This window comes from Eumetopias jubatus, unplaced genomic scaffold, assembly GCF_037043125.1.
Source record: "Eumetopias jubatus isolate StellerSeaLion01/CBP00866 unplaced genomic scaffold, mEumJub1_p1.0 scaffold_4, whole genome shotgun sequence".
Lineage (NCBI taxonomy): Eukaryota > Metazoa > Chordata > Mammalia > Carnivora > Otariidae > Eumetopias > Eumetopias jubatus.
In genome coordinates, this window is record NW_028274810.1 from 109,083,525 (window position 1) to 109,107,397 (window position 23,873).

The following is a 23,873-nucleotide window of genomic DNA, read 5'->3' on the forward strand; positions in this document are numbered from 1 at the left end:
CCCCGCCTTGCGGAACTCAGCTTCCTTCTCTTCTCCTGATACAGGCATAGTCTTTCAAAGTCCTGCCCTGGGGCGCCTGGGGGGCTGCGCCGGTTAGGGATCTGCCTCGGGCTTGGGTCCTGATCCCAGGGTCCTGGGATGGAGCCCTGCACTGGGCTCCCTGCTCAGCGGGGAGTCTGCCTCTCCCTCTGCCGCTGCCCCTCCCCCAGCTCCTGCTCTCTCTTGCTCTGAAATAAATAAAATCCTAAAAAAAAAAAAGTCCTGCCCTTCAGTGGGGTTCCAATCGCAACTTCTAATCCTGCTTGGGTCCTATGCCTCACATCCTTTCCCCCATAGAACCGGACCCTCCCTGACCCGCAGGGGCTGCTGGGCTGGCTGCTCCCTTGCCCGTCATTCTACTCGTTTCTGGATTTTGAAGATGTCCAGCTCAGGCATGCATATTCTTTTTTCCATGTTTGTGGTTATTTTTGTTTCAAAAAAGGAAAGACTGAAACAGTATCAGCCTCCTGACTGGTCATAATCTGAGCACCCTGTCGCACGCTGTCATGGTGCTCCTGGGGGAGCACGGGGCTGACAACGTGTGGCACAGCCTCACTGAAATCTCACTCTGTTTGCAAACACTTTTCCTCTTTCTTGCAGAAATATCTGCCTACCTTGCAAGACAGGTCCTAAAGTGACTGGCTGTTTGTCGAAGCAGGATTTCCCTTTGGGCTGCAAAATGTTCCGGAATTCGACGGTGGTGATGGCTGCACAGCATGGTGAATATAGTAAAAAAGACCAAATTACACACTTTGAAATGACGAATTTTCTGTTGTGTGGATTCTATCTAATTTAAAATCAAGTTTAAGAAGGAGGAGAGGACAGGGCAAAAGAAGGTGTAGCTCTTGTGCTCCCTTCACGTCTCTTTTCTGACCCGGACCCTGTGTGCAATGAGAATGACAGCAGCAGCCCAAGAGTCCCCCTGCCATTTCAAGGCGCTCACCAGCTGGCCCTCAGCCCCTTACCCTTCTCAGAGGTCAGCAGGTGAGGAAACCTCTCGCCGGCGTGAAGACAGGTGCCATTTTGACGGAGGACTCTGGTTCACGCACGACTGGTCTGACCCACACAAAGGCACCGGGCACAGTGTCCAATGTCAGGCGCTCATTGTCTATGTGCTACCTTGTCGCCAAGCACCCTCCTGCGACCATCGTCCCGACCTGAAACCGGAAGCATGGAGCCTCAGGTGGCCTCAGCTGCCTGTGGTCTGGGCACAGCTGGGATTGCTCTTTCAGCCGACACATGCACTGTCCCCTGTAACTGTTCTGCTTTTCATTCGAAGACTCGATCTCTGTATGCTAAAGTGGCAAGAGGTTTTGGTTTACTTGTGAGATGATGTCTAAAGAGGAACGAACAGATCAAACGCTAAAACCACAAAGAAATCTCCGGGTAAGCAGTACCCAAACAATGATGTTCTTTATTTCTCTCTTGAAATAAGCTTAAAGGGGTAACCGGCCAACTGGGAGGCGTGTGGGTCAGGGTCCCCGCTCACAAGGGAGGAAAGGAGAGTGAACTTGCTCTGAGGAATGGGGGGAGAGATCAGGCCCTCCAAGAGGGCTTCTCATGTCAGTGTATTGCTGACTAGGATGGAGGCAACGCTCAGGAAAAATGTTGACTCTCCCAGGCGCACAGTTCCCTCTAACTCCTCCTCAATTGTATAATCAGGTAGGATATCCCTCTCGAAATTAGTAGGTCCTCCGTCATTGCAACTCATAGAATTACAACAATGAACAAAATAAAAACTATTAGTTTTAAGGATTCTCGGGGCTTCAGGAGGTGTTTCGGATGGATATAAAAAAGTGCAGTTGGATGTGCAGTTCTTGTAAACGTATAGTTCCCGAACATTCAAACCTAGAGATACAGAGAAGAAAATCATTGATTTCAGTTTTCTACTTGCAAATATCAAAGCACACTTCACCCAGTACTAACTAGCTCCATGCCCACATTCTACATCCGCAAATGCTACGTTGCCTAGAATTCTTCACTGATAAAGAATGTCCAAGTAAGGCCACTAGAGGGTCTGGTTCCTCCTTGAACAACTTCTGGAGATGTTTTTCTGTCTACACTGCCACCTCGCCTCTGCCTCGGGCTCTCCCTAAATAGTAGGATGGCACCTTGGCACATAGCTGTACACATGAAATGCCCTGTTCGTTATTTGTCCCAAGAATTCCAGGGCTCTATAAATACAATTGCTTGTGTCCCACAGGATCACACAGCCCCTGAAGTGGAGTGCCCCTGGAAGTGTGGCCCTCACCTGAGTTTCTGCAGTTAGAGTGGCCCCTTGGCCAGATGTTCCCAGCTCCCGGCCCAACATATAAACGTCGATGCACGCTTAATGCCAACCTGCTCCCCAGCACAGACTGGGCGCTCTGTCCCCCGGAGGTCCCACAACTACTGTGATGACCTTCCCTGGTGGGCACACCCAATAGCCTCGGCCAACAAATGCCACTGGAGCAAGGCTCCATCTGAGGCCTCCTTCGAGAGTCCTTCAGTTCAATTCCTCGGCTCTCATTCATGAGTTCTGTTCCCCTGGTGACCCCAGTGTTTACACCATACTTTCTCCCTGGAACTTGCCACAGTTGATGTATCCACTCATGGCTCTGGGGTTAAAGAGAAGGAATGAACAACTGGCTCCAGTCACTTGCTTTTCTTTATTTGCCGTGTAACGGACTTTAGAAAGTTCAGTACTGTACTGCAGAGTGCATATTCATAAGTCGACTGCCGAGTGGCTTTTCATGAAGTGCTGCTCCTAACCATATCACCAACATCAAGGTCCAGAAACAGAACTGGATGAAAACCCTTGTTTCCTGCTTCTGTCCCTCCATCAGGCACTATAAGCAGCCAAGGCCAAAGATAAGAAGTGTCTTGATTTGAAAGCCTGTATGTTAATTTTGTCTGTTGTTGAACTTTGTGATTATGAAATCCTGCATTGTTTCTTTTGGTGTCTGGCTTCTTTTCTCTACTTTGTGTTTTCTCTGCTTTGTGTTTTTCTCTCTCCACCCCTGCTATGGCCCCCGTTCTACATTGTTTACTCTCATAGTTGTATACTTTTCCACTGATGAATATTCCACGGTTGATGGTTGATGGACATTAGGATTGTTTCTGGCTTTTGTCTATCCCCAAAGAGTGCTGCAAGGAATATTCTTGTCCTCATCTTGAGGTGAGCATGTGTGAGTTCTTTATAGGTGGTAACGCTGAGTCTTTACGATGCATGTATATGGCTTTAGCAGATGCTGCTGAAGAGTTTTCCAGAACGGTTGTACCTATTTACACTCCAAAGGATCATGTACACTTTGAAATCCTGCCACCACACGAGTGGTCATTTGTGAATGTTTAATCATTTTGGGGGGTTACCGTATCATGGTTTTGAATTGCGTTTCCAACAAAAACAATGATGTTGAGCATCTTTTTGTAGATTTATTACCCATTTGGATATCATTTTCTCGTAAACAGCCTTCAAGCCTTTTTGCTCGAATTTCTACCCAATGATCTGCTTGTTCAATTGTTCATTCATAGGATGAAGTTCATTCTATATACTGAACACAAGCTCCTGCGCAGACAGTGTTTTGACGGGCTTTCTCTTCATCTGTGGCATCGTTTTCACAGTCTTTCCATATCTTCTCGTGGCTAGGAGTTGTGAATTTTTATGTAATTCCATTTGCCACTTTTCCCACACGTAACCGGCACTATACTGTTCGGTTTTCTTAAATTCGTAATTATCCTACAATACAAAGATATTCTTCCCCATTTCTCTTTAAAAAACAAAACTACCCTTTTCTTTTTTTAAATTTATTTTAGAAAGCATCTTTTGAAAAAGATTTTATTTTTTTATTTGAGAGAGAGAGAGTGATTGCACACACAAGCTGGGGGAGAGGCAGAGGGAGAAGCAGACTCCCCTGCCGAGCAGGGAGCCCGATGAGGGGTTCAATCCCAGAACGCTGGGATCATGACCTGAGCCGAATGCAGAAGTTTAACTGATTGGAGCCAACCAGGCACCACTAGAAGGCATCTTTCAACTAACGTTTTTAAAAATTTTACTTAAATTCAATATAGGTAACGTAGTGTATTATTAGTTGTAGAGGTGGAATTTAATTATTCATCAGTAGCATACAGCACCCAGTGCTCATCATAGCAAGTGCCCTCCTTAATGCCCGTCTCCCAGTTACCCCATCCCCCACCCACTTCCCATTAAGCAACCTTCAGTTTCTTTCCTACAGTTAGAGTCTTTTATGGTTTGCTTTCCTCTCTGCTTTCATCTTATTTTATGTTCCCTTCTCTTCCCCTACATTCACCTGTTTTGTTTCTTAAATTCCACGTATGAGTGAGATCATATGGTATTGTCTTTCTCTGACTTATTTCACTTGGTTAATACCCTCTAATTACATCCACGTCGTTGCAATTGGCAAGATTTCATTCTTTCGGTGGCTGAGTAATATTCCATTGTACATAGAGACCACATCTTCTTTATCCGTTCATTGTCGATCCACATCTGGGCGCTTTCCATATTTTGGGTATTGTGGACACTGCTGCTATAAACATTGGGGTGCATGTGCCCCTTCAAATCACTATATTTGTGTTCTTTGGATAAATACCTAGTAGCCCCTGGCTCTTTTAGTATTTATATGGAGATCCACAAAGCACCTGAAGCTGCTTCTTTTGTGTAAAGTAAATACAGCAAATAAGATCTCATCTACCCACCAGTGTTGAGTACAGACAAGCATCTTTCCCCAATCCCTGCAGGGCCAACCTTGTCAGAAAGCACGTAACTAGACACCTGTGAGATCTCTTTTCTCCTCGATAGGTCTAGTTTTCAACCATGACACCAACATCAGACTGTCAAAATGACTGACGAAATGATATAATCTTGAGAGTTAAGAGTGCAAGTCCTCCAGCTTTTCTCCTCTTCCACACGATTGCCTTGGACATTCCTAGCCCTTCATATTTCCATAAACTTTCGGATATTTGGAATCAACGGGCACACCCACTCGCAAATGTGCGGGCGCACATGCAGACACACACACACTCACACACATTGACCTGCTGAGACTCTGACTGGAATATCATGGAAGTTTTCGATTAATTTGGGGAGAACAGCCACCTTACCCCTACCAGGTTTCACCATCCATAAGCCTGGTGTATCCGTTTATTTAATCTTCCATTTCAATTGCATTTTTGCTGTTTCGATGTGGAAATCTTGGAGAGATCTGCTTGCATTTCTTTCTGGGTATTGCGGTGCTTTTTAAAATGCTACGGGTTTCTTGAAAATTTCATTTTGAATTTGTTGTTGCATAAAAATACAATTGATTTTTTTTGAACTGATTTTGGAGTACTGACCTTGTATCCAGGCCATTGCCTGATTGTGTGTGTGTGTGTTCTACACACCTCACACCCAATCCCCTCTAGTCTCTCATTACTTACTGTCCTATGGCACATCTGTCAAACACAATGAATGACCGCCGATAAAGTCTTATTAACTCAACTCCACACTTTATTCAGATTTCGTTCATTTTTCCTTAACATTCTTTTCCTGTTCCACGACCCCATGCAGGATACTGCATCACATTGGGTGGGGCATAACTTATCGACAGTAGGATTCTATTCCGATTTGGGTAGTATTTTTAAATCTCTAGTCATAAGAGAGGATCATCTGTGGTTTCCATTCTTCCGATGTCTTTGCTGGGCTTTTGGGTTGGGGTGAGGCTGTCATCAGGCAGGGGGAATGTGTTGGGGAGCAATCCTCCTTGTTTTTCTCTGGAAGCGTTTGTGTAAGATTGGGCCGATTTCTCCCTTAAAGCTAGTGGGGAATTTGCCAGAAAAGCACTCTCTACTTGGGTAGGTTTTTCCAGAAATGAGTCGGGACACTTCGGCTTTACGATGTCATTGTGGGTCAGATGTAGTTAAAATGCGTTTTTCAAGGTACTGTTCATTTCATCGCGCAGCTCAGATTGATCACAAGAAGGCTATTCATAGTGGCTCTTATTATCTATACAAGGTCTGTACGGTCTCAGGGATGCCTCCCTTTTCATTTCTGATAATGAAATTATGAATTTTATGTTTCTCTCTTTGATTTCTCCTACTGTTTTACCAATACTATGAATCCGTCCAAAGAACCAGCTATTGGCTTTGTGGGGATTTTATCTGGTTTGTGTTGTTTTTGTCTTTCTATTTCAAGGATTTCTGCTATCCTCTTTACATTTCCTTCCTATTGCTTTGGGTGGATTTCCTATTCTCCTCCTACCTTCCTGAGTGGAAGCCTAGGGACTTTTCCACCTTTATGTCCTCTACTAGATGCCGGGAGTGTTCCCTATTTGGCTCTCGGCACCGCTTTACCTGCTCTCCACTCATTTTCCCATGTCATAGCTTTCTAATCGTTGAGACCTCAATATTTTCTCATTTCGGTTGTGGCTTCTCTTTTGGTGACTGGTAGTAATTCCTAAGAAGTGGAGGATTTCCCAGTTCTCTCCTGAGTCATGATTTCTAGTTTAATTCCACCGTAACAGAGAAGGAACTCTAAATAATTTCAGTCCTTATTGCAAACGTCATAAGCGACCTTGTAAAGCGTGGGTACTTGCTCATGCGTGGCTCTGCTGCTATATATATAATGATTACTCCTGGTCTGTAAATGGCATCGTTCAGACCTTCAGGAGCAGAGGCCGGCAAACAAGAGCCCGCGGGACGACCCCAGTCCACCAGCTGCATCTAGCAGTCAAGATTTGTTGGGACATAGGGACGATCACTATGTGTCCCCATCCTCTGTGGTGGCTTCCACCTCCTCACGGGCAGTGCTGGGTGCTTGCAATTAGGACTAGAAGGCTTACAGAGCTGCACACGTTTCCTCCCTGATCCTTTACAGAAAGACTTCATCCACCGGGGGTGTACCGCTGCGGTAAGTTTTGCCTCCTTGCTCTGGCATCTAGAAGCTATGGGGAGAGACGTGTTAACGACAATCACGCTGTCATTGTGGATCTACCTACAGTTCCTAAATTCTGTGGAGGATTTTTCTGTGTGGATCTTCATCCTGTGATTGGGCGTGTGTGCATTTCCACGGTGGTTTCTTCCAGGTTTTCTTACCCCTTCCTCTCCATACAGTGGTGCTCTTCACACAAGTGACGTTCTTGTCTTAATGTTCCTTTGCCTCAGTGTGGGCGGAAGAGCTTTCTTTGGCCAATATTTAAGTTGTATACCACGTTCTATATTTTATTTTCAACCTTTTTACATTCCTTTTATTTATTATTTTATAAAGATTTTAATTATTTATTTGAGAGAGAGTGACAGAGAGCACAGGTGGGGAGGAGAGGGAGAGGCAGGCTACCCGCCGAGCAGGGAGCCTGACGCAGGGCTCGAACCCAGGACCCTGAGATCATGACCTGAGCCAAAGGCAGACGCTTAACCAACTGGGCCACCCAGGAGCCCCTACATTCTCATTTTATTTTTTTATTTTTTTAAAGTTTTTAAAAATTTATTTGTCAGAGAGACTGTGCACAAGCAGGAGGAGTGGCAGGCAGAGGGAGGAGCAGACTCCCCCCTGAGCAGGGAGCCCGACATGGACTTGATCCCAGGACCCTGAGATCATGACCTGAGCCTAAGGCAGCCGCTTAACTGACTGAGCCACCCAGGCGTCCCTACAGTCTCATTTTTTAAAAAAGATTTTATTGATTTATTTGACAGAGAGAGACAGCCAGAGAAGGAACACAAGCAGGGGGAGGGGGAGAGGGAGAGAGAGAAGCAGGCTTCTGGCGGAGCCGGGAGCCCGATCAGGGCTCGATCCCAGGACGCTGGGACCATGACCTGAGCCGAAGGCAGATGTTCAACAACTGAACCACCCAGGTGCCCCAAGAAAACAGATTTTCATACATTGCCAGTGACAATGAAAAATGGGGGAGCCAAGATGGGGACCACTGTCCAGTTTCCTAAAAACGAACCGCACAGCTACCATACATCCCCAAAATTAGACTTCTGAGGGTTTCCCCCAGAGTAATTAGATAAAACAATGCATAGTTGTTGATGGCAGATTAATTTGTAACACGACACCCCCAGACTCATCCTGGGTGTTCTTCAGTGCGTAAAGGGTAAAGAAACCATGGTACATCCTCCCCGTGGGTATTCCTCGGCAGTAAAAAAGAGCAGATATTGATACATCCACCTGAATGAATGTCCAGGTAATTACGCTGCACGAGAAAGGCAAACTCCATGGTCCATGGTCCCTGTTAGAGGCCATTCTTGAAATGACCATCTTACAGAAGTGGACCCCAGATTAGTTTTGTGCACATGGGGAGGTGGGTCCATGGCAGGGCATTTAGGTGGGAAAGATGTCTGTGCGTCCATATGAGGGATGATTATGGTGATACGACTGTTCTTTCTCCTTACTATTTTGAAAGCCAGTGCCCTGGCTGTGGCAGTGAACTATGGTCTTGCAAGATGTTATCACTGGAAGTGACTGAGTAAAGCTGTACAGGATCTTTCTGTATTTCCTGCGACTGCTTTCAATATACAATTGTCAAAAGGAAAACGTTTAACAGAAAAGGAATTTAAAACCTAACATACCATTACTTGCATTAACATTTAAATGGCTACACTTAGAAACCCAAGACTTTCAGAGTACACAGAAATTAATATATTCTGCTTCATAGAGGCATGCTTTAAAATGAGAATGTAGGGCGCCTGGGTGGCTCAGTCGTTAAGCGTCTGCCTTCGGCTCAGGTCCTGGGATCGAGTCCCACATCGGGCTCCCTGCTCAGCGGGAGGCCTGCTTCTCCCTCTCCCACTCCCCCTGCTTGTGTTCCCTCTCTCGCTGTCTCTCTGTCAAATAAATCAATAAAATCTTTTAAAAAAATGAGAATGTAGGGACACCTGGACGCCTGTCAAGTAGGTAAATAAGATTTTTTTTTTAAAAAATCTGGTTTCTTTACCGTCCCGCCAGCATTTGGGATGGTCCCTCTTTTTTAGTTTGGCCACTCTTGATTCATGATATCTAACACTGTTTGTCAATCTTCATTATCCTAGTGGCCAAAGATGTTGAAAATCTGTTCACGGGTTTACCTGCTACATGTGAATCCACATCGGTGAAATCTCTCTTCGTGTCGTTGGCCTCGTTTAAATGAGACCGGCTGCATTTCTGCTGTTGGATTGTGCGTATGCTCGAGACATCAGTCTTCTGTTGGATATGTGGTTTGCGCGCTTTTCCTCCCGGTGTGGAGCCTGCCTTTCCCTCTTCTGAACAGGGCCTTCCACACGGAAACAGTGATCACTGGTGGACGTCCCATGTCACCAATTCCCTTCGTATTGGTCGTGCTTTGTCGCCAAGGCTAGGCCCTCGTTGCCTAGCCACAGATGCCAACGACTTTCTCCTCTGTGCTCTCTTTTCCTAAAAGTTGGTAGATTTTACCTTTTACATTTAGCCCATGATCCTCTGGAGGTAATTTTTGAATACGATTTGAGGTTTAGGTCAAGATTCACTTTTGCCCGATCAAGTGGAAGAGGCTATCTTTCCCCCACCGACTATGTTTGCACCGTTGCCCCAAATCACTCGGGCATATGTGAGTGCAACCCTTTCTGGGTCTCTGTTGTGTTCCGGGTACTGTGTCTGTCCATTGCTGAGACATCACTGAGTTTGAGTGTGGGTCAAAGCTCAGTCTCTGAGGTTCAGAATTTTTCCGAAGAGGTGTTCCGTTTACTTGCACAACCCCAGAAGTCAGCAAATATCCTGCAGGGGAAAATATGCAGGCATTCCAGCCCTCTGAAGGCTCTTGTCAACTCATTGTTTCGGTATCCACCAGGGCCGCTCGGGAAAACTGAGCCCCTGGAGCCCTATGGGGGTCAGTTATTAAATCCAGGTGTTCTAGCTTCCATGACTGGGGGGAGGAGCTGAGAGATGGACGTGTATCAAGGGCAGGCTGGTGATCAGAAGGATAGTCCAGAACCAGGTCTACTACTTGGAGCTGAGGCTGGGGGAAAGAGCCCACTTGGCAGGAAAATATCGACGCCATGCTTCTCTGCCCTCCCGTTCCGGGCCATGCAGAGAGAACTCTTAGAGATGTCTAAAGTGCTCGCCCACACACCTGTCGCCTCTGCAGCCCAGCAGCCAAGCAACGACTGTGCTCTTAGGAAGTACTCTTGGGAGAGGGGGCGGAACAGGATGGCAGAGGAGTGGGAGACCTGGATTTCCTCTGGTCCCAGGGATTTAGCTGGATAGGGATCAAACCATTCTGAATACCTACAAACTCAACAGGAGATCGACGAAAAAAATAGCAACAACCGTCTGAACAGAAAGGCTACCACTTAGTGGAAGGTAGGACGTGCGGAGAAGTGAATCCGAGGCGATATTCGGGAGGATAGACGGCGGGGGAGGGGGCCTCCGTTGGCCGCTTCTGGCAAGTGATAGAGCCGCGGAGCACAAAATCGGACCTTTTAGAAGTCGGCTCTGCTGAGGGACGTCACTCCAGTGGCTAAGCGGGGGGTGGAAACCTCGCGGGACAGTGTGGTCTCAGGAACCTCGGGGTCACAGAAAGACCGGGGGTGCCTGAGTGCGGCAGAGCTCCCAGGTATCGGAGCGGGGAACCCGGCTGCAGAGACAGAGCCGAGGCGCGGGCTCTCAGCTCAGGTTTGCCATAAACTGTGATCCGCGGCCCAGTCGGGCCACTGCTCCTCCAGCAGGGACCCAACAAGCGGCAGATCCGGGGAGTCTCCCTTCCTCCCCTGGGAGGAGCGGCGCGGGAGCGCACGGCAGAGATCTGCTGGGTTTGGAGACTCCACACGGGGTCGGGTGCCAGAGACAGAAATGCTCGGTCACAGGCCGGTGAGCACAGAGTGCAGCTGGAGATCGGGGAGATGGGAGTGACTGACTGCTTTTCTCTGGGGGCGCACTGAGGAGCGGGGCCCCAAGTTCTCCGCTCCTCCGGGCGGAGATTGGGAAGCCACCATTTTCACTCTCATCCTCCAAAGCTGTACCGAGAGCTTGCAGGGAACAAAAGCTCCCGAGAGCAAACCCGAGCAGATTACTTAGCCTGGACAGACAAGGGCGGGGCAATTCCGCCTCCGGTGAAGACATTTGGGAACCACGGCAACAGGCCCCTCCCCCAGAAGATCAACACGAACAGCCAGCAAGCCAAGACCAAGTTTACCGATCAAGGAGAACGGGATAACTCCAGCGCTAGGGGAATACTGCACATAGAATTCATGGCTTTTTTTACCATGATTCTTTAGTTTTTCAAAGTTAATTTTTTTAACTTTTTTGTGAATTTTTCTTTTTCCCCTTTTCAACCAACATCTTATCAATCCCTTTTTTAAAAAAACATTTTTATTTTTCATTTTTAGAGTCATATTCTATCCCTTTATAGTAGTTACCCTTATTTTTGGCATATATATATAAGTTGTTCTCTCTTTAAAATTTTGAGATACGTTTGTTCTAACAGATCAAAATATACCCTAAATAGTGTATGACTTTGTTCTACTCTCCTGCCTGATCACATTCTCTCCTTTTCCGTTTTTTAAAAAATCCTCTTCTTTTTTCACACAACTTCTTATCTCATCAATTCCTTCTATAAAGTTTCTTATAATTTTCATCTTTACAGTCACATTCCTTCCCTTCATCGTATTAACCCTTATTTTTATACATATATAAGTTTTTCTTTCTTTAAAATTTTGGGAGGCACTTTCTTCTAACAGACCAAAATACACCCAAAATCTAGTGTGTGGCAGTGATCTATGCACCAGCCTGATCATATTTGATCATATTCTGTTTTGTTTTGTTCTGTTTTTGTTTTTATCTTTTTCTTTCTTTTTCTTTTTTTTTTCTTTTTTTTTCCTTTCCCTTTCTTTCCCCCCAGCTTCAAGTCTTTTCTGATTTGTTTAGAGTATATTTTCTGGGGATGTGGTTACCCTGTTAGCATTTTGTTCTCTCATTCATCTATTCTCCTCTGGACAAAATGAAAAGACGGAAAAATCACCCCAACAAAAAGAACAAGAGGCAGTACTGACTGCCAGGGATCTACTCAATACAAACCTTAGTACGATGTCGCAACTAAGAGTTCAGAGTGATGATTTTAAAGATACTAGTTGGGCTTGAAAAAAGCGTGGAAGTTATTAGAGAAACGCTTTCTGGAGAAGTAAAAGAACTAAAATCTAACCAAGTTGAAATCAAAAAGGCTATTAATGAGGTGCAATCAAAAATGGGGGCGCTAACTGCTAGGATAAATGAGGCAGAAGAGAGAATCAGTGATATAAAAGACCAAATGATGGAAAATAAAGAAGCTGAGAAAAAGAGAGAGAAACAACTACTGGATCACGAGGGCAGAATTTGAGAGATAAACGATACCATAAGACGAAACAACATTAGAATAGTTGGGATCCCAGAAGAAGAAGAAAGAGAGAGAGGGGCAGAGGGTATATTGGACCAAATTATAGCAGAGAACTTCCCTAATGTGGGGAAGGAAACAGGCATCAAAATCCAGGAGGCACAGAGAACTCCTCTCAAAATCAATAAAAATAGGACGACACCCCGACATCTAATAGTAAAACTTACGAGTCTCAGAGACAAAGAGAAAATCCTGAAAGCAGCTCGGGAGAAGAGATATGTAGCCTACACTGGTAGAAACATTAGATTGGCAACAGACCTATCCACAGAGACCTGGCAGGCCAGAGGGGACTGGCATGACATATTCAGAGCACTAAATCAGAAAAATATGCAGCCAAGAATACTATATCCACCTAGGCTGTCATTGAAAATAGAAGGAGAGATAAAAAGCTTCCAAGAGAAACAAAAACCAAGGAATTTGCAAACATGAAACCAGCCCTACAAGAAATATTGAAAGGGGTCCTCTAAGCAAAGACAGAGCCTAAAAGCAACACAGACCAGAAAGGAACACAGACAATATACAGTAACAGTCACCTTACAGGCAATACAATGGCACTACACTCATATCTTTCAGTTTTTGCCATGAATGTAAATGGGCTCAATGCCCCAGTCAAAAGACACAGGCTATCAGACTGGAATAAAAAACAAGACCCATCGATATGCTGTCTGCAAGAGACTCCTTTTAGACCCAAAGACACCCCCACATTGAAAGTGAGGAGGTGGAAAACCATTTACCATGCTCATGGACACCAAAAGAAAGCTGGGATGGCAATCCTTATATCAGACAAATTAGATTTTAAAACAAAGACTGTACTAAGAGATGAAGAAGGACACTATATCCTAAAGGGTCTATCCAACAAGATCTAACAATTGTAAATTTCTATGCTCCTAACATGGGAGCAGCCAATTATAGAAGCCAGTTAACAACAAAAGCAAAGAAACACATCGACAACAATACAATAATAGTGGGGGACTTTAACACCCCCCTCACTGAAATGGATAGATCAGCTAAGCAAAGATCAACAAGGAAATAAAGACTTTAAATGACACACTGGACCAAATGGACTTCACAGACATATTCAGAACATTCAGAACATTCCATCCCAAAGGAACAGAATACACATTCTTCTCTAGTGCCCATGGAACATTCTCCAGAATAGATCACATCCTAGGTCACAAATCAGGTCTCAACTGGCACCAAAAGATTAGGATCATTCCCTGCATATTTTCAGACCACAATGCTTTGAAGCTAGAACTCAGTCACAAGAGGAATGTCGGAAAGAACTCAAATACATGGAGGCTAAAGAGCATCCTACTAAGGAATGAATGGGTCAACCAGGAAATTAAAGAAGAATTTTTAAAAATCACGGAAACAAATGAAAATGAAAACACAACTGTTCAAAATCTTTGGGATACAGCAAAGGCAGTCCTAAGAGGAAAGCATATAGCAATACAAGCCTTTCTCAAGGAACAAGAAAAGTCTCAAATACACAACCTAACCCTCCACCTAAAGGAGCTGGAGAAAGAACAGCAAATAAAGCCTAAACCCAGTAGGAGAAGAAAAATAATAAAGATCAGAGCAGAGATCAGTGAAGTAGAAACCAAAAGAACAGTAGAACAGATCAACGAAACTAGGAGCTGGTTCTTTGAAAGAATTAACAAGATTGATAAACCCCTGGCCAGAGTTATCAAAAAGAAAAGAGAAATGACCCAAATCAACAAAATCATGAATGAAAGAGGAGAGATCATAACCAACACCAGAGAAATAAAACAATTATAAGAACATATTATGAGCAACTATATGCCAGCAGATTAGATAACCTGGAAGAAATGGATGCATTCCTAGAGATGTATCAACTACCAAAACTGAACCAGGAAGAAATAGAAAACCTGAACAGACCTATAACCACTACGGAAATTGAAGCAGTCATCAAAAATCCCCCAACAAACAAAAGCCCAGGGCCAGATGGCTTCCCAGGGGAATTCTACCACACATTTAAAGAAGAATTAATACCTATTCTTCTGAAACTGTTCCAAAAAATAGAAATGGAAGGGAAACTTTCAAACTCATTTTATGAGGCCAGCCTTACCTTGATCGCAAAACCAGACAAAGACCCCATCAAAAAGGAGAATTATAGACCAATATCCTTGATGAAAACGGATGCAAAAATTCTCACCAAAATTCTAGCCAATAGGATACAACAGTACATTAAAAGGATTATTCACCACGACCAAGTGGGATTTATCCCTGGGCTGCAAGTTTGGTTCAACTTCCACAAATCAATCAACGTGGTACAATATATTAACAAAAGAAAGAACGAGAATCATATGATCCTCTCAGTAGATGCAGAAAAAGCATTTGACAAAGTACAGCATCCTTTCTTGATCAAAACTCTTCAGAGTATAAGGATAGAGGGTACATACCTCAAGATCATAAAAGCCATCTATGAAAAACCCACGGCGAAAATCATTCTCAATGGGGAAAAACTGAGAGCTTTCCTTCTAAGGTCAGGAATGAGGCGGGAATGTCCACTATCACCACTGCTATTCAACATAGTACTAGAAGTCCTAGCCACAGCAATCCGACAACAAAAAGAAATCAAAGGCATCCAAATCAGCAAAGAAGAAATCAAACACTCACTCTTTACAGATGATATGACACTTTCTGTGGAAAACCCAAAAGACTCCACCCCGAAACTGCTTTAGAACTCATACACGAAATTCAGTCAAGTGGCAGGATATAAATTCAATGCATAGAAATCAGTGGCATTCCTATACATCAACCACAAGACAGAAGAAAGAGAAATTAAGGAGTCGATCCCATTTACAATTGCACCCAAAACCATAGGATGCCTAGGAATAAATCTAACCAAAGAGGCAAAGGATCTGTACTCAGAAAACTATAAAATACTCATGAAAGAAATTGAGGAAGACACAAAGAAATGGAAAAACGTTCCATGCTCATGGATTGGAAGAACAAACATTGTGAAGATATCAATGCTACCTAAAGCAATCCACACATTCAATGCAATCCCCATCAAAATACCATGAACGTTTTTCAAAGAAATGGAACAAATAATCCTAAAATTTGTATGGAACCAGAAAAGACCCCGAATAGCCAGAGGAATGTTGAAAAAGAAAAGCAAAGCTGGCGGCATCACAATTCCGGACCTCCAGCTCTATTACAAAGCTGGCATCATCAAGACAGTATGGTACTGGCACAAAAACAGACACGTAGATCAATGGAACAGAATAGAGAGCCCAGAAATGGACCCTCAACTCTAGGGTCAACTAATCTTTGACAAAGCAGGAAAGAATGTCCAAAGGAAAAAAGACAGTCTCTTCAACAAATGGTGTTGGGAAAACTGGACAGCCACATGCAGAAGAATGAAACTGAGCCATTTCCTTACACCACACACGAAAACAGTCTCAAAATGGTTGAAAGACCTAAATGTGAGACAGAAGTCCATCAAAATCCTAAGAGAAAATACAGGTAGCAACCTCTTTGACCTCAGCTGCAGCAACTTCTTCCTAGAAACATCACCAAAGGCAAAGGAAGCAAAGGCAAAAATGAACTATTGGGATTTCATTAAGATAAAAAGCTTTTGCACAGCAAAAGAAATAGTCAACAAAACCAAAAGACAACCGACAGAATGGGAGAAGATATTTGCAAATGACATATCAGATAAAGGGCTAGTATCCAAAATCTATAAAGAGCTTCTTAAACTGGACACACAAAGAAGAAATGACCCAATCAAGAAACTGGGAGAAGACATGAACAGACATTTTTCCAAAGAAGACATCCAAATGGCCAACAGATGCATGAAAAAGTGCTCAACATCGCTCGGCATCAAGGAAATCCAAATCAAAACCTCAATGAGATATCAACTCACACCAGTCAGAATGGCTAAAATTAACAAGTCAGGAAATGACAGAGGTTGGCGGGGATGCGGAGAAAGGGGAACCCTCCTACACTGTTGGTGGGAATGAAAAGTGGTGCAGCCACTCTGGAAAACAGTATGGAGGTTCCTCAAACAGGGGAAAATAGAGCTACCCTACGATCCAGCAATTTCACTACTTGGTATTTACCCCAAAGATACAAATGTAGGGATCTGAAGGGGTACATGCACCCCGATGTTTATAGCAGCAATGTCCACAATAGCCAAACTGTGGAAAGAGCCAAGGTGTCCATTGACAGATGAATGGATAAAGAAGAGGTGGTATATATACACAATGGACTATTATGCAGCCATCAAAAGGAATGAGATCTTGCCATTTGCAATGATGTGGATAGAACTAGAGGGTGTTATGCTGAGCGAAATAAGTCAATCAGGGAAAGACATGTATCATATGACCTGATATGAGGAATTCTTAATCTCAGGAACAAACTGAGGGTTGCTGGAGTGGTCGGAGTGGGAGCGATGGGGTGGCTGGGTGATAGACATTGGGGAGGGTATGTGGTATGGTGAGCGCTGTGAATTGTGCAAGACTGTTGAATCACAGAGCTGTACCTTTGAAATAATACAATATATGCTAAAAATAAAAAAGGAAGAAAAAGAAGAAGATAACAGGAGGGGAATAGTGAAGCGGGGGAAACCGGAGGTGGGGGAGACGAACCATGACAGACAATGGACTCAGTAAAACTGAGGGTTCTAGAAGGGTGGGGGGGGAGGATGGGTTACCCTGGTGATGGGTATTAAAGAAGGCACGTTCTGCATGGAGCCCCGGGTGTTATACACAAACAATGAATCATGGGACACTACATCAAAAACTAATGATGTAATGTATGGTGATTAACATAACTATTAAAAAAAAAAAAAAAGGAAGGGCTCTTGGCCAAAAGGCCCGGCAACGGGGATGAAGGGATGGACGTGCAGCAGGATAAAGTGAGGAGACGCCGGAGTCCCCTGCTGTCCACACTGTGGAAAACCACAGCGACCTTCCAGAGCAAGTCTCTGCTTCACCTCAGCCCTGCAGACCTCAGGCAAGTTCTCTCTGGGCCAAGTCTACCCCAGAGCCATAGAGGGTGAGGTGCTTGGAAGCAGAGTCCACAGCCCACTTCAGGAGCAGTCATTCCAACGTGTGGATGCACAACTCATCCAGGTCTCCCAGAGGGAGTGTAGCCCTGATGGTGGGTCTTTTCTCCTTTTGTAATGCAAGTGCCACACAAGCCATGACTGCTAAGCCATCCACTTCAAAGATGGCTGTCTGGAATAAACGAGTCACCAGCCACTGGACGAGATAAAGAGCAAGAAGCCCACACCTCCCCCCCCCCGGCTCCTTTGCTTTAGGGATCTTGGTTGGTTTCCATAGGTGATCACTTGGGTGTCCTGTGTTTTCTCTTCCTGCGCTTTCAATTCCTACTCTCATGTTTTACTTATTTATTTAAGATTTTATTTATTTGAGAGAGAGAGAGACACAGTGAGAGAGAGAATACAAGCAGGGGGAGTGGCAGAGGGAGAAGCAGCCTTCCCGCTGAGCAGGGAGCCCGATCAGGGCTCGAACCCATGACCCTGGGACCATGACCTGAGCCGAAGGCAGATGCTTAACAACTGAGCCACCCAGGCGCCACCCCCCCAACTGTCATGTTTTAAATTCACCCATAAAAGATGGGCCCAAGAAACCCTGGGTCCCCACCCTTGACCCCAATAAAAGCAGAAGTCCCAGCCCATGCCCTCTGTCTCTACTACCCAGTACATCGCTGTGTGCCTCCAGGAGCGCCTCGTAAGCTCCAGACTTGTAAGTGACAACCCCTGTCATTTCAAAGTCCCCTGATGGTTACTGCTGAGGGCCTCTTGCAATCCTATTAAGAACCATGAGGACCATTCCAGCCACATCGCCACATTACTGAGAGGCTGAGACCTGCACACCGTAGGTGCCCCCTGCAGGAACAAAGGACAGATCCTAGTTCCTGCCCGAGTCCCCAGTGCGGGCATCGGCACTTGGTACAACCAAGAGGTGGCAGTAAGAGGACTGTTTTGCAGGGTGCTTCGAACACAGAATGGCACGTGAAGATTCATAGGGACGCTGGGGAAGAACAGGGGCTGGAGGACAGGCCCTGAGCAGGGCCCAAGACAAGGCCTCTGCCTCCCTTCCCAGTCCCTACTGTGGCTGCAGCTCCCAGGGTAAGCGAGTGGTCACTGGCCTCTGGCTGTTCACGTTCTTCAGGGGAGTGGGACACATTTCTCAGGGCACGAGAGCCTCTGAATGAGAGGCAAGAGCATCCTGAAAGGACGCTCTGCCTGACCTTTCTGCCTAAGCCCACACTTGACCGTGGCTTCTGTGTGAGGTAGGCGCTGTCCTGACAAGTCCCTGGTACGTCCACTTCCTGGGTCTGCTTAGCTGGAAGCCCTCTGCTAAGACGGCCAGAATCAAACGGGCCACGAGGAATCACCCAGGTTACCCAGGGGTGTCAACCCCTGTGACCAAGGCCTGACAGGGGGGTGGAGCCCTAGAGGTGCAACCATCCCCCTGGCCCCTGGACACATCTCAGGAGGTGTGCACACTGCAGCCCGACCTTGCAGATTATGGGGTTCTCCAAGATGGTGCACACTACCCTTTCCTGGGGCTGAGCCTAGTGCCTGGGATGTGCTCCCAGGATGGGGGCAGTGCAGGCCAAGGGCCATGGGGCTGGGTGCAGAGGAAGAACAGATTGGACCTGCTCCCTGAAACTCACTAAATCACAAGGCGTAGGAAAGACAGGTACTTACGAATAGAGACTATCAGACAGCGCCTTACTTCATAGGCACATGTTCTCAGATTTGGACAGTTGAAGGTGTTGATGATGGAACACTCATGGCATTTCAAATTGTAGGTCCCTGAGAGAAAACTAAGCAGCATCAGGCTACAGCGTTTTCTGCCCTGTTACCAGCCGGTTACACCCTCCCCTGGCGGGTGACCCCTTCCCCCTGCCTTAAAGGACACACTGCTATAGGCAGAAGCCAGGAGTTGCTCCTGTTCCCAGAGACCAAGTGAGGGAACCCTGCACTCTGCAGATAAGCTTCATCTGTCCAAGGAAGCCTGACCGTCCTAAAAGGCCAGTGCCCTCCCAGATGTCGCTGGACTCAGCCACTCCTGCCCACTCCAGAAGAGGAAGGGCCTCATCTAGAAAACCCCTCCTGACCCTCTCCTAGCTCAGGGACACTTCCAAATCCACCCCGTGCCCACCAATTGCACTGAAGACGGACGGCTCCGCTGGCTAAGATGACAGAAATTCCACTCAAATTCTTTCTCTGACCCTGGATAACACATAAATTCTTATTGCCTCCCAGACAGCCAGGGGGCTAATACTTACAAGCTGATATATTTTGATTGCTGACCAACGGCCAGCCAACGGCTAGGAGCAAGGCACAGAGAAGCATCATTTCTTGAACTTGAACCTATAGGTGAGGAGACACAGGGTGCATGTCAGCAGGCTCCATATCTACAGAGCGCCCCTCACAGGATGTGTGTCTGCCAGACCCACATGAGCAGCGAACAGGGCTCCTCAAGGAGGGTCAGCATGCACCAGGTCCCGCACGCACCTCTCAGCTCCTCTCCCCACCTGCACCTGCATCCCCGCCCTGCAGGGCCCCAAGCTGCTCCACACAGGGACTGGGGGATAGGCCTTTCCCAGTAGGAAGCCTTCGTCACTCCTGCCTTCATCTTGCAGGAAGTCATCCTGCCTGCGCTCCAACAGGCAGAGTTCCGCCAAGACAGCCAGGCCCTGGGGCCGCCTCCACCCGGAGCTCACCCGAGGTCCATGCGCCCCCAGGTGCTTCTCCTTATGTACGCGTTGATGACAAGAGCAACTTGGGGAAAGTGCCAGAACATTGTCCACCGGGTGTTCCCTGCTCCCACCAGCATCTGGACAAACGTGGGGGGAAGGGAAGATGCCAGAAGCCTCCCTTGCACGCGGGCCACCGTGCGCGCCAGGAACGTTCTGCTAGCCGCCCCGCCTCTGTGGAATCAGGTGGCCCCGAAGTGCAGGCCACGGAGGGGCTGGGGACCCCACAGCTGAGCCCAGACCCTGGCGCTCTGCTCCACGACGGCCCCCAAGGCACCGGGCAGTGCCTGCCTCTGTACTATGTTCCCATGGGGCCCCACCTGCACCCCCAACGCTGTGTGCCCAGGGTCCTTCGGAAACCGCCTCCCCTGCCCCAGCAGCTCGTCTCCCTGGATGCCCCATCTGCCTTTTCAGGGTCAGGATCAGTCATCAGTGCTCAGGGGGATGCATCTCTGCAGGGGGGTGGGGGTGTCGCCTGCCCGGAGGGGGAGCTTGACTGAGGAGGAGCCTGGCACCTGCCTGACTGGGGCCTCCCTGAGGGTGAGGGAGGCCACCTGCCTGAGAGTGGGGGACTCCTGTCTGAAGGGAGGGGTGACAGCCTGAGGGGGTGAGGGGGGTGCCTGAGGGGAAGCACCCGCCTGAGGTAATGGAGAGTGGGGAAGGGGGTGAGGGGATGGGGGCCACTTGTCTGAGGAGCCGGTGGGGGAACCAGGTCCCTGAGGGGGGTCGGCCACCTGTCGGAGGGGGTGTCCCTGGCTGAGGGGCGTCCACCTGTGTGTGGGGGACCACCTTCCTGAGAGGTGGTGGCTGCCCTTTTGAGGGGGAATCCCTGGCTGAACGGGGTGGGGGGGAGGCCACCTGTCGGGGAGCATCTGCCTGTCTGGGTAGGGGAGCGCCTGCCTGATTAGGGGTCACCTGTCCAGGAAGAAGCATCTGCCTGAGAAAGGGGCCGCCGGTCACGGGGGCTGAGCACCCGGCTGAGAGAGGGAAGCGCCTGGCTAAGGGGGGTTGCCGCCTGTCGGGGGGAAGCACCTTCTGAGGGGGTGACGGCCGCCTCACTGGGGGCGAGATGAGCACTTGGCTGGGATGGACTTGGCCTTTGCGGGGGGAGCAGCTGGCTGAGGGAGGACGGCCACCAGCCGGAGGGAGGAGCACCTGCCTGAGGGAGGACGGCCACCAGCCGGAGGGGGGAGCAGCTGGCTGATGGAGGACGGCCACCAGCCGGAGGGGGGAGCACCTGCCTGAGGGAGGACGGCCACCAGCCGGAGGGAGGAGCAGCTGGCTGAGGGAGGACGGCCACCAGCCGGAGGGAGGAGCACCTGCCTGAGGGAGGACGGCCACCAGCCGGAGGGGGGAGCACCTGCCTGAGGGAGGACGGCCACCAGCCGGAGGGAGGAGCACCTGCCTGAGGGAGGACGGCCACCAGCCGGAGGGAGGAGCACCTGCCTGAGGGAGGACGGCCACCAGCCGGAGGGGGGAGCAGCTGGCTGAGGGAGGACGGCCACCAGCCGGAGGGGGGAGCACCTGCCTGAGGGAGGACGGCCACCAGCCGGAGGGAGGAGCAGCTGGCTGAGGGAGGACGGCCACCAGCCGGAGGGAGGAGCACCTGCCTGAGGGAGGACGGCCACCAGCCGGAGGGAGGAGCAGCTGGCTGAGGGAGGACGGCCACCAGCCGGAGGGAGGAGCAGCTGGCTGAGGGAGGACGGCCACCAGCCGGAGGGAGGAGCAGCTGCCTGAGGGAGGACGGCCACCAGCCGGAGGGAGGAGCACCTGCCTGAGGGAGGACGGCCACCAGCCGGAGGGGGGAGCACCTGCCTGAGGGAGGACGGCCACCAGCCGGAGGGGGGAGCACCTGCCTGAGGGAGGACGGCCACCAGCCGGAGGGAGGAGCAGCTGGCTGAGGGAGGACGGCCACCAGCCGGAGGGGGGAGCAGCTGGCTGAGGGAGGACGGCCACCAGCCGGAGGGGGGAGCAGCTGGCTGAGGGAGGACGGCCACCAGCTGGAGGGGGGAGCAGCTGCCTGAGGGAGGACGGCCACCAGCCGGAGGGGGGAGCAGCTGGCTGAGGGCAGTGGCCGCTGTCTGAGGGGAGCCCCTGGGAGAGGGGGGCCGCCTGTCTGCGCAGCCCCCTTGCCGCAGGGGGAGAACGCCTTCCCTGTCGGCGGGGGCCGCCTGCACCCCTGCTGTCCCCGCCCTGTGAGGAGCCCCCTCCCGCCCCAGCCGGTGGCAGCCCCTCCTGGCGGTGGGGCCGGCCTGCCTCCCGCCCCAGGCCTCCGCCGCCGCTCCCCCACGACAGCCCCTTCCCACTCCGCCCGGCCGGCTCCCTGAGCCCACGGTCCGCAACGACCCATGACGACCACAGAGAACCTTCTGGAACCCTGGGCTGGCGCGGCCGGAGACCGTGGGCACAGCGGGGTTCGGAGGCACAGCCGCAGCAGGGGAGCAGGAGGACCCTCCGCACCACAGTCGCGCTTCTCACAGCAGGGGCACGTCCCCAAGGATGTCTGCGTGGGCGTGGCCAACTCCCGAGGGTCTCTGCGCGCGCGTGCGCGTGCCGGCGCGCCTGCGCTCTGAGGTTCTAGGGATTCTAGAAGGTTCGGCAGGCATCGAAGGCCCCGCCCTCACAGAGCCGGGAGGCGCGGAAGGTTCCAGTAGGTTCTGGCGACTTACCTCACAGGCCCGGCAGCACGGCAGTTCACTGAGAGAAGGTTGGGTGTCTCTGGGAAGGGGGAGGGGAGGGACGGCGAGGGCGGTTCCAGAAGGTTCTGGGCGTGGCCCAGGGCGGGCCTGGGGTGGGGGCCATCCCTCTGCCCTGGGGTCTCGGCCCCACCAGGGCCTCTCCCCTGGCTCTGCGCTTCCTCCTTTCAGGCCCTTTGTGCGGGCTGAATTTGATGCCTTTTCTTAGTTTCCGAGATGGAAACGAGAGCCTGGGCTGCCAGCCCTGCGACCTTTCCTAACGAATGCTGGTGGAGCCTGCCTTTCCTTGCCCGGCCCTGGGGGCCTTCCATGTCGGGCTGTGTTTTGTCTCCTTGTCATTACCACGCTGTCCCAAATACTTTCCATCTTCTGCTGGGAGTGCTGGGGGAGGGGGTGCGAGGTTTGCAAGGGTGTGAATTGGAAAACGGGAGGATTTCCTCCTTTTTCCCTGGGACTCACTTCTTGCTCGGCCGGTATTGAGGAAAAGGTACTCAGAGTTTCTCGAGTCCTTTTGGACATGAAACCCGCATGCGTTCCCGCCGCGAGACCCCGCTGCAAGAGCAGGCGCTGCCTGGTGCCTGGGGGGCCGTCCTGGAGTAGAGTGCCAGGGTCTGGACTCAGGTGTTGGGGGCCCAGCCCCTCACTGCGCACACTTTGGGGCCACTTGATTCTGCGGGGAGGGGACGGGTGGGGGTTGGGTGTGGCGGAAGGTTCCTGGGTCACACTGCAGCCTGTGTGCACGTGAGGCTTCCGGCATCTCCCACACTGCAGTCACCCGCTCTTCCCCGCACGTTTTTCCGGACGCTGGTAGGAGCAGGGAATATCTGCATGGACAATGTTCTGGCACTTTCCCCAAGTTGCTCTTGAGGTGGGGGTCAACGAGTACATAAGGAGAAGCATCTGGGGGCGCAGGGACCTCGGGTGAGCCCCAGGTGGAGGCGGCACCGGGACCTGGCTGCCTTGGCAGAGCATTGCCTGATGGAGAGCAGGCAGGATGACTTCCTGCAAGATGAAGTCACGGGGG

At 49.4% G+C, this 23,873-nt stretch overlaps 1 protein-coding gene across 2 annotated transcripts; it reads right to left on the reverse strand.

The window, feature by feature from the left end:
* Positions 1-1,597: 1,597 nt before the first annotated feature.
* GML (glycosylphosphatidylinositol anchored molecule like) lies at positions 1,598-19,749 on the reverse strand. 2 transcript variants are annotated; one of them, XM_028095986.2, is made up of 4 exons: positions 19,683-19,749; positions 19,563-19,577; positions 19,099-19,206; positions 1,598-1,887 (listed from the first exon to the last, which is right to left on the reverse strand). In XM_028095986.2, exons 1-4 carry the CDS (start codon positions 19,747-19,749, stop codon positions 1,598-1,600), a joined length of 480 nt encoding a protein of 159 aa, XP_027951787.1. The 2 variants fall into 2 exon arrangements, with proteins under 2 accessions (XP_027951787.1, XP_087879201.1); XM_088023075.1 differs by lacking the exon at positions 19,563-19,577.
* Positions 19,750-23,873: the final 4,124 nt, after the last annotated feature.

What these genes read in the sequence shown, in the direction of transcription:
- GML (XM_028095986.2), bottom strand. Translation starts at nt 19,749, where the DNA reads ATGCTTCTCTGTGCCTTGCTCCTAGCCGTTGGCTGGCCGTTGGTCAGC. An exon ending in CTGTCTGATAGTCTCTATTC is followed by an intron (nt 1,888 to 19,098) that starts GTAAGTACCTGT and finishes CTGTATCTCTAG; the next exon opens with GTTTGAATGTTCGGGAACTA.